This window comes from Pteropus alecto, unplaced genomic scaffold, assembly GCF_000325575.1.
Source record: "Pteropus alecto unplaced genomic scaffold, ASM32557v1 scaffold92, whole genome shotgun sequence".
NCBI lineage: Eukaryota > Metazoa > Chordata > Mammalia > Chiroptera > Pteropodidae > Pteropus > Pteropus alecto.
The window spans coordinates 13,407,363-13,421,713 of NW_006432447.1; the positions used below are offsets into that span (position 1 = coordinate 13,407,363).

The window sequence follows — 14,351 nt, forward strand, 5'->3', positions numbered from 1 at the left end:
GAGAAACCATTTTACACTCATTGGCTTGGCTAAATTTAGTGTTCAATATATTACACCAAGCGATAGTGTGTGGGGAACACTGAAACAAATTACTGTTAGGAGAGTGATATATTCCTTGTGTCAAGAGAATTGGTACAAACACTTTAGAAAGCCACTCTACTTCTAGGTATCAACTTCATGGAAACTTGTTCACATGTGTACAAAGATGTAGAATATCCACTGTAGTGCTGGTTTTTTAATAATGAAAAAATGAAAGCAAATTGTCTCTCAAAGTCTGATTTATTCATATCACAAAATACTGTACGACAATGAAAATAATCTACAGCTACCAACATGGATAAATCTCAAAAACAACACTAAGTCAAGTCAGTTGCAAAAAGATGTACAACATGTAAAATGTTAAAATACAAAACAGTTCTTAACAATCTATGAATAAATGCTACAGCAAGAATACAAAACATAAAAAGTACAAAAATACCAAATTTAGAGTAATGATTTTAAAGATGAAAGGAAGGTAAAGATCAAAGCTAGACCTGAAAATGTCAGAAGAAAAGATTTATAAAGTAAAAGTAATGGCAGTAAATGATCTAGGGCAGGAGTTGGCAAACTTTTTTGGTAAAGGGCTGGAGTGTAAGTATTTCAGGCTTTGCAGGTCAAAGAGGTAAAATCAGATATTATGTAAGTACTAAATTGGGGTTCAAATTTACTGTTTTCTATCATTGAAATTGATAGTGTTTTTCTTTAACAACTTAAGAACAAAAAAACCCATTTGTAGCTTGCAGACAATGCAAAAGCAGAGGGCTGTATTTGGCCCATAGGCTGTAGTTTGTCCAATGCTGGCCTAGAGCAGCACTGTCCAATAGAACTTTCTGTGGTGATAGAAATATTCTAAATTTGCATTGATCCCAATATGGTAACTGCTAGCCATATGTGGCTATTGAGCATTTGAAATGTGGCTACTATGACTGAGAAATTAAATTTTAAATTGAATTTAATTTTATGTAAAGGTAGCCTTTCTAGTTTATATATATATATAAATGGAGTGGTTGGAAAAAATGAGACTGTGATGGGAAATAAGACACACGAATCAGCGATTCCATCAGGAACAAAAAAATTTGGCTGATGTAAAGGATTTTGGGTGTAACTGATACAGAATGCAGAAAGATACAGACATGCAGTCAAGAAACTCTGATGTCAGGATTGAAAGAGTCCCCTAGTAAAACAATTTGTTGATCATGGACCTGGATATTTCATGATGAAAAACTGAAAGAGAGGAGTGTTAGGTTGAGACTATGGTAGGGGAGCTAAGAGTATCATGGCAATGACTATAGAGAAAACCAAGGTGTAGGGTAAGAAATGTCTAAGGATGAGAACAGTGCAGGCTAGAAGGTAAGATGGCCAGATACATTTTCTTTGATATTTAAAGAAGAGAAGAAAACACAAGCACTATCTTCATACAAACTTTATTTTTCCTTAAAAGTGGATAACCTTCAGTGCTTTAAAGTTTAAAGAGGTATATACAAGCATTGGCTTTGAATTTTCAGAACTGAACTAATTCCATCTCATTGTTTGATCAAAAATACAAAAATCTCTTGGCATTCACACATTTAACACTGGAAGTTTTTGACTAAAGAACAATCTTGAAAATCCATGACATAATTTGTGATTTTGCTGAAGTATCAATTTAAACTATATATACTTAACGCTTGGAGTTCAGAGTTAGTTACTTACCAAGTCCCTCAGCCTAGGTAACCATCAGTCCTCTAATCATGATCTCATACACATTTTATCTGATAAATTAAATAAGATAATGGTTAAAGGGATCAACCATCAATACAGTATACCCTACGGTGTGTGAATGTTAAGAACTTATATTATTCAAAATTTAGGAGTTTCAAAATATCCTCAGACTGTCTTCAAAAATCATTCATCCTAGTGTTCTCTGCTTAAGGGAACACAAAAAAGCCAGAAACTTACAATTAAAACACGTTAATTTGAATAATCATTAATTCCCAAAATTTTGGTATAAGATACATTTTGACCAAAATTAAGGGTTTCAGGCAGTATGAGGACTCTTAACTATAATAGTGCTTAAGTGCAATTATTTATATTTAAAGCAACAACAGAAAAACCAAATCTAATAAAGGTTTAGGAAAAAAAAATCACATTTGAAGTACGATTTTGAAGAAATGTCCACGATCTAGAGTCCTGTCAAGAGAATATTCTATGGCAGTAGTTCAACACACTTGAACTTACAGAATCTTACAGATTCTCTCCGAGCAGTATAAGGGGTGATGAATTTAAACAGCATCCAACAAATGCTTCATTGTATTTGCTTCATACTTTTTTTTTTAGAACTGCGTCTGGAATCCTTTTTCTGCTTGAAAACAGGCGAATTCAAGAAACACAAATCTGTAAAAGGGTCCCCTCTTCTCAGTTTCCTATAAAGGTAAACAGAGCTCTTTAACATTCCAGTACTAACTTAGTCTTCAGTACAAAGTTATTGTAAAATATACCAGTGAAAAGTGAGTTTCTATAAATTAAATACTTACGAAGCCAGTGTGGGTTCCTTATAGTTCACACTGGTCGTGCACCTACGCTTAGGCAGAGATACTACTGGGATTTCTTTATTCTTTTTTGGAGAAAGAGAAAGTTTTCTGATTTTCACTTCAGGATCCAAGGGGACATTGGTGATATCCTTCAGGCCAAAATGAGGTGACCGGTGAATTTCAGGTAGTGCACCTATAAAAACAATTTTTACTGAATACAGTTCCAAAAAAAAAAAAAACTCCCACAGTAAATAAAATTGTATGCAATTACATATCCTAAATATATATAAAAGCCAGCATTTTATAATAGATTTTTTAATCTGTTCATTTTTTCATGATCACACTGAAATATTTATTATAGATATGAAGAGTTGACACAAATTTGCTAAATCTTAAAATTCTTAAAAATAAAAAAAATCAAAATTCTAGGATAACTTAGGAATAATCGATTATTTTAAATTATGGAATTTCATTTTAGTCACACCTTGCTCTCTAGAATCTTCAAAGCCTTTCTTTCAGCACCAAAGTTTATCATCAAGTAGCTTCCTATAGTCTTATAAAGGCACTTGAACTCATTCTATTAATAAATGATAAGTCTAAACAAAGCCTCTGTATAAACCAGGAGAAAAGGGGTTTCCTCTAGTGAAGCTAGTAGGTTAAAAAGTTACTCAATGTTTTTCCTACGAGCATCCAAATTATTCTACTTTGGAGCTACATCGATATTGGGAGACAGGTACCCAGTACACAGTAAGGACACTGCAAGACAAACGGTCTCTTCAAATAGCTCTAAAAAGCAAATCATTCCCTAAGAAACTTAACTGCAAGTGTAAGATAATTTTATATTTAACAGCTACTTTCTCTTGGGTTATATGGGTTTCAAATATTCTTTTTTGTCCTCACATAAACATATTGTACATACTAATCATTCCAACTTTAAGTTTGGAAAATATGGTTAAGTGATAACATCAGTGCCATATTCTGGAACAATGCTTCTCAAACTTTAATGTGTATACAAATCCTTAGGGGAACTTTTTAAAGAGATGCAGATTCTGATTCAGGGGTGTGGGGTATAGTCTGATATTCTGCAATTCTATGACGTTTCCAAGTAATGCTGATGTGGATGGTCTAGAGACCACAGCTGAGTAACACTATTTCAAAATGTACTTTTTTCTTTTAAAAGCTTATGGAAAATTTCACATATATACAAAGATGGAAACAACAGTATAATAAATCTAGTTACCCAGCTTCAATAATTTACCAACATTTTGCCAATCTTGTTTGATTTACTCTAGCAACCTTATAGCATATTTTTAAACAAGATACTTGTGTGCTACCACCACCTAACTGATTGTTATTCAGAAGTCATTTACTCCTTTAGGCTTTAGTTTCTTTATAAACAAAACAAGCATGATGACACATTTCATAGAGTTCTTCTTAGGATCAAATAACAGCAAAATTCTGAGAATGATACAATCTGACTATATACGGTTTTACTATATGAACCAAAGTTCCCAGGTGAGCATCTTTGTGGGGAGGTGCAGGCTGTATCATCAACTTTTGAACCATGCTGACTTTTGATCTAACAAAGCCACAGTTTTTAGATGTCTTACAAATGTCTTAAAAAAGAAATACTAAGTCCATCAATTGAGAAGATTTTTAGTCTTATTAGGCCAACTTCACTAACTAGAAAGTTATTTAAAATCATGGTTCCTGTCAAACTGAATAGAAACCAAAGCATTAACATGACAGGTCACTGGATTCAAGCTTGATTTCATTTTCAAGGGGATGTTTCAGGTGCATGTCTAAAAGATATTTTAATTCAGCCTAATTCCACAGACGAGTTTTTTCCTTGCCTTGCCTTCATTTACTGAAAGTAGAAATGCCTTCCCCATAACAAGTAGTATTTGTTCTTAAAGAGAATTTAAATTAGCTTAAAGCAGGTCAGAGCAACACAACTGTGATTTACACCCTCAGCGCCCCACTATTTAATCAGACTGTTACCTCCCTCAAAGAGACAGATGGTAAGTCTCTAACCTCCCCCGGAGAAACAGATGGTAAGTGTAGTATATAAGCATCAGGAGTGATCATTTATCATAAACATTAAAAGTGTAGGCAAACAAGCAGATCACTTACTGGTAGGAGTTTTTGTTGGCTGAGAACTCTCCATCTCTTTTTCATCTCTACATTTTAGTGCTCTTTTAGATCGAGGCCTGGTGACTGGGCTCCTATCTGATTCACTGGTGAGATCCTGACTGTACTTGCAAGTAGGCAAATAGAGGTCATCAGAATCATCTCCTGAGCCACTTGATTCACAGATGCTCACTTCGGATTCATTGCTGTTTTCTTCTATTTTAGAACCATTGCTCATTTTTTGTCGAAAAGGAGTGACGTGAATACGCTCTTCTGAATTAAAATTGTAAGCATCACTGGAAGTGACAAAATCATCCAACTTGTTTTTGGAAATGGGTTTTTTATTTTTACTTTTGCTCCATTTATACTTAGATACAGATTTTGATTTTCCCCTTCTGTTAGTTTTTCTTTTTTCTTCTCTCTTCCTTCCTTGTGCATCTCTATGCTTACGTTTAGTTTGTTCAGATTTATACTCTAAAATGTCTTCTTTTGTTTTAGTAGATATTCCTGGGTGAATCAGTTTTGGTGATAAGTTAATTTGATACTTGTTCCACTGACAAACGTTTTGTTCTACATTTTCAGATATGTACTTATTTACTACTGGGTCTACAACTCTAACTGTTTCCAATTCAAAAGACTGCTCTGACACATGACTGATTTCAAAATTATCCAAAGTATTGAATTGGCATAGATTGTTATACTGTTTCTTTAAATTGCGACGAAGAGATACAGTTCTAGGTAAGACATTATCAGCAGACTTAAGTTCACCTGAATTCAAATCAAATCCAAGTCTGTCTTGAGGCACAGGGGATATTTGCTCTAAGAATTTAAAAAATAAATGAGAAAAATAGTTTTACTTTATGGAAATTTTAATTTCAAGAATCTTAGAATGCAAAGTTAAAAATGGAATAAATGAAATAATTCTGCTTTCCCACATTTACTATAATAAAAATCTGGGGAACTTAATATTACTATCTATTGGCAATGATCAATTTACGACTTGACTTATATCTGACCTGTGAAAGCTTATATAACCTTCTAAAATATTCTAACTTGGGGTTTTATGTGCCCTTGGTTTAAAGAATAACTAGTAGTAATCTATATGTATCTATGTGTATAGGATTCAGAGGAAGAGAATCTCATATTCCAAAGTAGGACAAATACACCAAGAAAGTAGGAGCTGAATTCTTCTTTGAAAAATGAGTAAAATTAGGATAACTAGAAAACCTTTTAGGTAAGAAATATTAAGTATTTTTAAGAAAAGTGAGGATATTTGGTTCTGCTTATTCAAATGCTATCCCTTCTTTAAAGCTGAGTTCAAGTAGAGAGGACTGATATTAATAGGGACACATCAATTTAAAAGTAGAAAGAAGGGCATGGCTTTGGAGGTTGACTTTGAGTTTAAACCCTAACTCTTACCATCTGGGCTACTTCTTGTGAGATACTTTACTTCTCTGAGTATAAAATGGGACTGACTGTACCTATATTCCAAGGTTGTTGTGATGGTTAAGTGAGATAATATATGTACAATGCCTAACAGAGCTTGACACATAATTGGGCTCAGTAAATTACAGGCATAGTTATAACCAAGGTTTCTGATTATAGATTTGGAAAAATAAAAGGCTGTATAAGCAGAAGAATACTAGTTGAGCAGATTTAAGTTAAAAAGAAAAATTGGAGAAATTTAATTATGTTCCTGTTCTCGAAGATCTCATCTTGCCCTTAGTCATATTTTTCAAATTTTCACTTGAATTACCTTCTGTTTGGAATGATTCTCCTTGTCCTGGAAGGTGAGCTTCCTGCAGAGGAACTTGCCTTGGAAAATAGCATTGAAAAATAGAATTTTATTTAAATAATTATGCAATAAAATTAAATTTAAGACTTTCTTGACATTAACTTTTTTCTTCAGTATTATTTCATAATTCCATCCTAAATCAGTATATCTGGTTCTATATCAAAGGAAACCAAAAAATATTTATACTGATTACATGGAGGCTGATTTGTTATGACTAACACCCAACTCCTACTGGAATAACTAACATCAAATTAGACTGTTCTTCCCTTAAAACATGCCATAACTCATAATTTCATTTAACTGGAGAAATAGCCAATCAGAACTGACTTATAAAATATATTTAAAAATGCAGTTTGATCACTCCACTCTTTTGGAGCCTAGTGAGTTGTGATTTTTTTCGGTACTACATGCTTTTATGGTGCTTAACTACTGACTCCTCTGAAGTTAACACTTTATTTTCTTTAAAAATCTTGTCTGCCTTTGGTTTATGGAAAAAGTATTTACTATTTACTGGCTGTTTCATTTTAATTATAACTTTATTCTTTATTTTCTGTAGAAAATTTTTGCCTCTAGATACCAAAATTTAAATATAGGTTTAGGTAACCAACTAATAACAATTTTAGAAATCTTATAAAAACTCAATTACCATATTTTACTTTTTGCCCATTACATACTTTCTTTGGATCTTAAAGTTGAACGATTTTAAAACTATTCATGATTAAAATTAACATGGGAAAAGAAATCATATTTGTGATTATTTCTGCAAGGAGGGGGATATAGACTCGAAAAGGATTTCAGGGAATGGCATAAGGCAATAGTTCCTACTTGAGGACAATTATATCCCCGCAGGGGATATTTGGCAATGTCTGGAGACCTTTTTGGTTCTCATAACTGGGGGTAAAGGAGTGCTACTGGTATTTAGTGAGAAGAGGTCAAGGATGCTGCTAAATATCCCACATTACTTAGGACAGCTCTCTGTAACAAAGAATGATTTAGTCCAAAACGTCAATAGTGTTAATATTTAAAAACTCCAGGCCAGTGTGATGGCAATACTCTGTATCTTGAGGTTTTGGTTCCACAGGTATATACATTAGTAAAACTCATTGAACTGTATAATTAACATCTGTGCATTTTACTGTATGTAATTATATCTCAATAATTAATAGCAAACAAATAAAGTATACTTAATCCAAGAAAATGGCAAGAGGGTATAAGAAATATGATTGTATTTAGAAATATATTGGTTAAGCAAGACAAGGTGACAGTGTTGTTAAATATGTTATTGTATTTCTTTTCTAAACCAGATTATTTGTAGTATTAGCAAAATGCCATCGTTTGAATAACCAAACCTTAGAATAAAATCTTGATACAAGAAAAATATAACTGAAAGGAATAATTTAAAAATTCTAGAAAAGCTTATTCTTGGACATCAAAAAAGGAACTAAATATAAGAAAGCTTTGGCTTGGCTATCTATACCAGAATTTCAACATATTAAATTTCCTTAAATGCGTTCTCAGTAGAGAGAACATCAAACTCTAAATACTAGAGTCGATAGGATGCAAATTTCTTTTCACAAATGGATCACAGAATTAATACTTTCTTGGTATTAATAATCATAATAATGAATTTGATACTAACGGTAAATCCTTCACAAATAAATCCCCAGAGTTCTTGTCACTATTGGAGTCCATTCCAGAGGGACATACTTCATGGTTCTGTTAATGTATTAAAACAAACAAACAAAAAGACACTGGTAAAATTGAAATATTCATAACAAAGCATTCATTTATTTAATAACTACTTACTCACCATGGTGCCAAGCATTGTTCTAAAAGAGGTTAAGTCCTACCCTCTTAAAGCTTACATTCTAGTGTAGGGAGATCAAATTTTAAATACACACACACACACACACACACACATATGTATATACATATACACATACATGCATACATACATATATATATGTAATTTCATATAATGTTAAGTGTTATGAAAGAAATAACTCAGGGTGAAGTGACAGAGGACTCTTAGATAGGGAGGCTTTCATCTGAAATCTGAAGAATGCAAAGAAGCCAGCCACCAAAAGAGCAGGGAGAAGAGAAAGCCACGGAAACAGCAAATACAAAAGTCATGATGTAGGAAAAACCTTATTGTGAAAAGAAAAGAAAGGCCACTGTGGCTGGAACATAGTCACTGAGAAGAACAGTGCAGGAACAGAAGAATAGTAGAAGATGTGTGCGCAGACGCCAGATAATACAGGGTCTGGAGAGCCATGAGTTTGAATTTTAGTTTAAGTGTGATGGGAAGTCACTTAAATATTAAGCAGGGAAATAAAATGATATAAGTTTTAAAATGATCAGTCTGGCTACTGTGTAGAAACATGGATTGAAAGGGGTCAAGGGCAGGAGTTATGAAGTCATCACAGTAAATTAAGCAAGGCATGATATTACATAGGACTGGAGTCCTGTGGCTATGAAGGTGAAGCTGAGTGGAAGGTCTTGAGATAACCAAGTATGTTCAGATTGAATAGGGGTGGAGGTGGGGACAATGAGGGAGAGGGTATCCTTTTATGGTTTTGACTTCAGCAAATGGGTAGGCTGTTTTATTGAGATGACTAAGACTTACAGAGGAAGGTAGAAGTATATGATATATTTGGGAAGGGGAAAATAAAGAATTGTGCTTTGTACAAAATATGTTTGAGAAACTATAAATATTTAAGTGGCTATATCAAGTAGTAGCTGTGTGTGTGTGTGTGTGTGTGTGTGTGTGTGTGTCTTGCACTATAAGTTTGGAAGTTACCAGCAGATAGACAGTATTTAAGGCTACGGGAGTGGATAAGATAAGATGGGCCTAGGACCATTGACATTTAAAAGTGAGGAAGTCAGGAAAAGAGATTGACATGGAACAGATAGAAAGGTAGAATGAAAACTAGAATATAATGGTTAAGAAAGGTAAGAGATCAGAGTATTTCCAGCAAATACCTTGTGTTGTTATGACTTCAAGGTCAAGAAGAGAAGCGACACTGGATTTGGCAACATGGAGTTTTTTGCGACTTTGACACAGTGACAATAGAAAGGTATGAGTAAAGCCCAGTAAGTTCAAAAGTGAATGGAAGCTGAAGGAGTGAAGATAGGAAGTGCTTTGTTCTCTTTGGTAAAGTTCTGTGTGAAAAAATGCAGAGAAATAAGCACAAAGAGATATGAGATGAGGAGAGGAGGTTTTATTTATTTTCTTTCTTTCTTAAGGTGAGAGATTCTAAAGTACATTTGTATGATAGCTAGAATGATTCAGCAAAGAGGGAGATACATGCTGGAAGAGAGCACAAACTTTCAGGAGCAAAGTCCTAAGGTAGACGAGAAGGAGGGAACCGATACACAAGGGAAGGGCCTGGCCTTTGATAGGAGCAGGGACACTTCTGTCACTGCAACAAGAGGGAAGACAGAGAACACAAGTATAGATATAGGGAGATTTGTAGACTTGTATTAGGAAGACGAGAGTTCCAGTCCGATTCCTAAGAAGTCATTCTAATTCAGTTGTTTTTTGAAATTTGATACGCATGTGATATGGTAATATTATAATGAATAGGTTAAAACTATTCACCAGAAACAAAACCACCAGAAATTTAATCCTGTTAAAAGTTTTAAATTTTTTCTCAATATAGCTAATGTTCTAAAACTAGTATTATTACCGAAGGTAAATAAAGGAGACTTGTTTAATTGCAGTGTGATATAATTTAAAAACAAATTATTAAAAAGATCTATTATAAAGTTTAGAGAACAAAAGGCTATTAGAAATTAATTTTTGATTAATCTTTATAAGATAACTTGGTAGGCAAGAAAAACATTCTTATTAAAGCATTTTAAGCTTCTCCATCACTGTTAAATTGACTTGATAAACAAGGAAGCAAGAGTGTAGAATGACATATGCAACAAGTATGTGGCAGAAAACGAACTTTGATATTTTAAATGCTAAGAAGACATTCGCCCAGCAATTAACAGTATGTTTTAATAAATACTGAAAAATCATTGATAAATGTCAAAAGGCCTGCAATAACATAATTACCACCCAATGTTTTTGTGATTATCTCACTGGGTACTATTTTATATTATTCTATGTGTGATTTCAGCAAAAGCTTTGGAAAGGGAAGAAGATTCAAATGTATTTGGAGGAATACTTTTCCTCACTAGTTGAACAAACAAGGAGAAGAAAAATATTAGGAAAGATTACATTTTGAATGGAAAAAAAATTTTGAAATAATCTAACCCTCACATGAAGGTAAAGAAATCATATCTGATCTTTATAGAGACATTTCTCTATTACACTGTATATGTATATATTGCATATATGTATATATATGTGTATATATACATATATACACACATTCTGTATACCATGCACAGAAAAAATATGGAATCACCTTAGTTGCAGGGAAGCAAGAACTCTTTCACTGACTCCTCCTGTCAACAAAGAGGTGACTTTAATTCCTTTCTCAAGTCTATATCCCTAACCTAATCACTATGGTCTGGCTTTCTTCTCTGGTCCCCTGCCAACATGACTGTCTTCACTAGCAAAGCAAACAAATGGCCACCTGGGAAGAAAGTAAACTCTTCTGTTAACACCTGACACTCAGTACTGCTTTTCTCTTTTTCTGCCCATGAGTTTCCCTGGGAGTGGTTTCTGGGAAGAGGAGAGAAGAAACTGGCTCATTATTACTCTTCTCGGGATTAAGGTGCAAAGAGACAAAGAATATCCTAAATCAAGCTTTCTCCATGTCTGTCATATTTTGGCTAGCCCTTCTGTACAACATTGGACACAATCAGATTAAAATATGGACAGTAAAATGTTCAAGATATTTCTTAATGTCAAGTCTTCTTTATTTAGCCACCTAGTAGGTAAAAATGATTCTCCAAAAAGCACTTAAATACATTCCACCCACAAATTAAAGTAGTTCTCATAAAACCTCAATGGATAGCAAAATTACATAGAAAAGCTAAGAATCATAGTACTGATTTGGACTAGTCTGCTTCAACTACCACTTTTAGACCTTTAACTTAGTTGTCCTATTTTTGACTGACTTAGCTGAACATTTAAAGGGACTGGCAGTGCAAAAGGCTAAACATATTTCTTCTGTACTTTGTCTTGCTATATGCTTTCAGAAGCAAGTTATACAAACATAAGCCTCAATCACCTTTATGCTTGAAGTGTTCTTAACTGGCCATATACAATAGCTGTGCTGGAGCACTAAAAAAAGATGTTTTGATCAATTCACTTATAACACAATTATCAGTAATAAATTTAAAGAAACATAATTGATTTAATTCATAGATTTACAACTGATCTACTAAGTCATAGCTTTAACATTTTTTCCTTAGAAATTTAGCCTTTGTAATTAAAATACCTGAGCAAGTTCTTCTGTTTGTTGTGAAGTAAGTTTTTCTTTCAGTGCATATAACTGACATGTCAGGTAGTAACATTCCTTTCTCAGCTGTAGGATGATGTCATGGGCTTCTCTCACTTTGGATTTTTCATTTTCCAAAGCTAAAACTAACATTTTGTTGTTGTCTTGGTAGTTTTTTAGCAGTGTAGAAGTATTGGCTAAAAGAGGATAAAAAATGTCTTATTAGTTATTAAACCTAAACTTAAAAAGTGATGCAAAAGGATAACATGAAAATCTTACTGATTATTTGGCATGGTGCAGCTATTAAAGACTTTCGTTTGCCAATCTCTGCCAAATTTTTATTCCTTTTCTCTTTCATTCGTTTCTTTATGTCTTCAAGGCTATCCTGAAAGGACTTTTTGAGGATCCTTTCTTTGGCCATCTTCTACCTAGAAATTTAAAATAAAGAATATTTAAATTTTCTAAAATATAGTATTATCAAATATAACACAAGTTTGAAAACACAGGCTGTTCATAAAGAATGATTAAATAGAACTTAGTAAATGAAGAACTAGCTCAAAGTACATAGCTTCATAACAATGATAGAGCTAGAACCAGCAGGAACATGTCAATTTTCTCATAGTTATACTAAAACTCAGGTCTGCTAACTCCTAGTACATCATGAATATAGCAAACCAGACATTAAGTAATGACTGTTTTATACACAGTTAAAAGTAGCAAAACATACATTGACAAGTGTAATATGCTATTGAATATATAAATACATAAATCTACTTAAATCTTTCAATGCTGCAAATATGCTTCAGCGTTCTGCTACTAAGCATGTCAAACTACTTTTCATGAACATCTCTTAACCTAGATTGCACTTTGTAGATCTTAAAATTGCAAAAAAATAATTGTTTCCTACAACAATCTACATAGACAATTTTCACTACAAAGGCTACCTTCATCTCCTTTTAGTCAAATATTTTCCCGAGCCTTACATTTTCTTGAGGAATTCTCCAGCCCTTATGTTCCTGCATGCAGTGCCTGGGGTCCTAAATATAGATATTCTAGATCCCACTTAAATATTAGCTTTCTGCCAATATAGATACAATATATACTGGGATGTTTCCAGTAGAGCAAGCACAACTATTTTTAAAGCACTAATACTGAGTTGTATAAAACAGCATACCACAGTGGAGTTTTTGAAGTTTGAACTGGAGATGTTTGAGAGCCCTATAGATTGAGTAACTAATAGAGTTAGTTTAGTTATGGTATTTCAAAAGCAAAGCTTTACCTAAAAAACTGTTATTACATTTAATCAACTTAAAATCACAAAACAAATTAACCTTATCGGAAGTTTTGTTTCCTGTTTAGTCCGATGGTGATAACGGGGGGCGTGTGGTGGAGAGAAGGAATGAAAACAGGCCACAGTGCGAGCGGTATAGCATTTCGGTAAGGGGTATGGATTCAAAAGTACTTAGAATATTTTATCTGTCATAATTCTTTGGTCATTCCTGCCGCTGAGGCAGCCAGGTGGGGGTGATTGGTTGGTGCAGGCCTCTTCGAGGTAACGCATGATGCAAAAGGGGAGGGCATCACCAGTATTGCGCTGCACAAAATACTGCTGCCAGTTTGTGTGCCCTTAGGATGAGCCTGGTTTTTAACTATTGTAAATGCTTTATTTACACATCACTTAATTTACACAATTCTGTAAGGCAGGAGAGGAGGTTTGGGTCCCCGCTTATTTGACAGAAGAGGAAACTGGGTCACCCGAAAGCGCAGGTAGGATGGCTGAGCAGAGAGACACCCAGTCAGTCCCGCAGCCTGAGCATTTGACCACTGAACTTTGAACGACAGAGACCCCTGAGGGAAAAGGAACAGGGATAACGACGCCCCAGATCCACACCTGAAAATCTGGCGGCCTCCTCTTTCTCCGAGAGGCTCCAGGAAAGCCAGGGGGCGGGAGTGGGGGGCAGCGGTGCCTTGCCGGAAGAGGGCCAGGAGACCCGCCTCCCACAGGTACGTCCACAACAATACCTTGGCTACCAGTTCTGCCGCAGCTGTCGCCCTCCTCCTCACATTCCAAGTCTGCGCGAAACTGTCAGCTGTGTGTGCTCCGTGCTCCGGGACCTCCAGGTCTACGGCACCGTCTCGTCACCCTCCGACTAAGACGACCACATTCAAAATTCGCCGCCGTGCTCACACATTGGCTGGGTGGCAGGCGGTCACGTGAGACGACGCCGCAACCACAGACGCAGGCAGAGTTCCGCCCCGCCGGGCGTCCTCACGTGACTCACTCTCTCCGAGAATCCACATCCGGGCATTCGTAGTCCCCGTCGCGGTGGGGCGGAGCCTGTAGTCTGCTTCTCTTGACCTGATGGCCCTATCCTGCTCTGAGCAGTCGGCTTATAGAGGTGGAGCGCCTCCCAATCCTTGCAGGGGTGGGTATTTTAAGGCGCCGGAAAGCTTCCCGATTCTTTCATTTTTACAGTT

At 35.0% G+C, this 14,351-nt stretch overlaps 1 protein-coding gene across 5 annotated transcripts; it reads right to left on the reverse strand.

Moving 5' to 3' along the window:
- Positions 1-260: 260 nt before the first annotated feature.
- On the reverse strand, positions 261-14,088 carry SGO1 (shugoshin 1). 5 transcript variants are annotated; one of them, XM_015585849.2, is made up of 9 exons: positions 13,896-14,088; positions 12,153-12,301; positions 11,874-12,070; positions 8,114-8,190; positions 6,436-6,494; positions 5,448-5,498; positions 4,683-5,186; positions 2,553-2,742; positions 261-2,441 (listed from the first exon to the last, which is right to left on the reverse strand). In XM_015585849.2, the coding sequence occupies exons 2-9, from the start codon at positions 12,292-12,294 to the stop codon at positions 2,324-2,326; spliced, it is 1,338 nt and encodes a 445-aa protein (XP_015441335.1). In that variant the 5' UTR covers positions 12,295-12,301; positions 13,896-14,088; the 3' UTR covers positions 261-2,323. The 5 variants fall into 5 exon arrangements, with proteins under 5 accessions (XP_015441335.1, XP_015441334.1, XP_024899418.1 ...); XM_015585848.2 differs by adding an exon at positions 13,205-13,224 and having other exon boundaries at positions 4,683-5,498; XM_025043650.1 differs by lacking the exon at positions 5,448-5,498.
- Between the last annotated feature and the right edge of the window lie 263 nt (positions 14,089-14,351).

Coding starts and splice junctions, on each gene's coding strand:
- SGO1 (XM_006907273.3), bottom strand. CDS start 12,294: ATGGCCAAAGAAAGGATCCTCAAAAAGTCCTTTCAGGATAGCCTTGAA. Junction 12,071..12,152: donor TGCACCATGCCAAATAATCA/GTAAGATTTTCA, acceptor ATCCTCTTTTAG/CCAATACTTCTACACTGCTA. Junction 6,495..8,113: donor TTATTTGTGAAGGATTTACC/GTTAGTATCAAA, acceptor CTATTTTCCAAG/GCAAGTTCCTCTGCAGGAAG.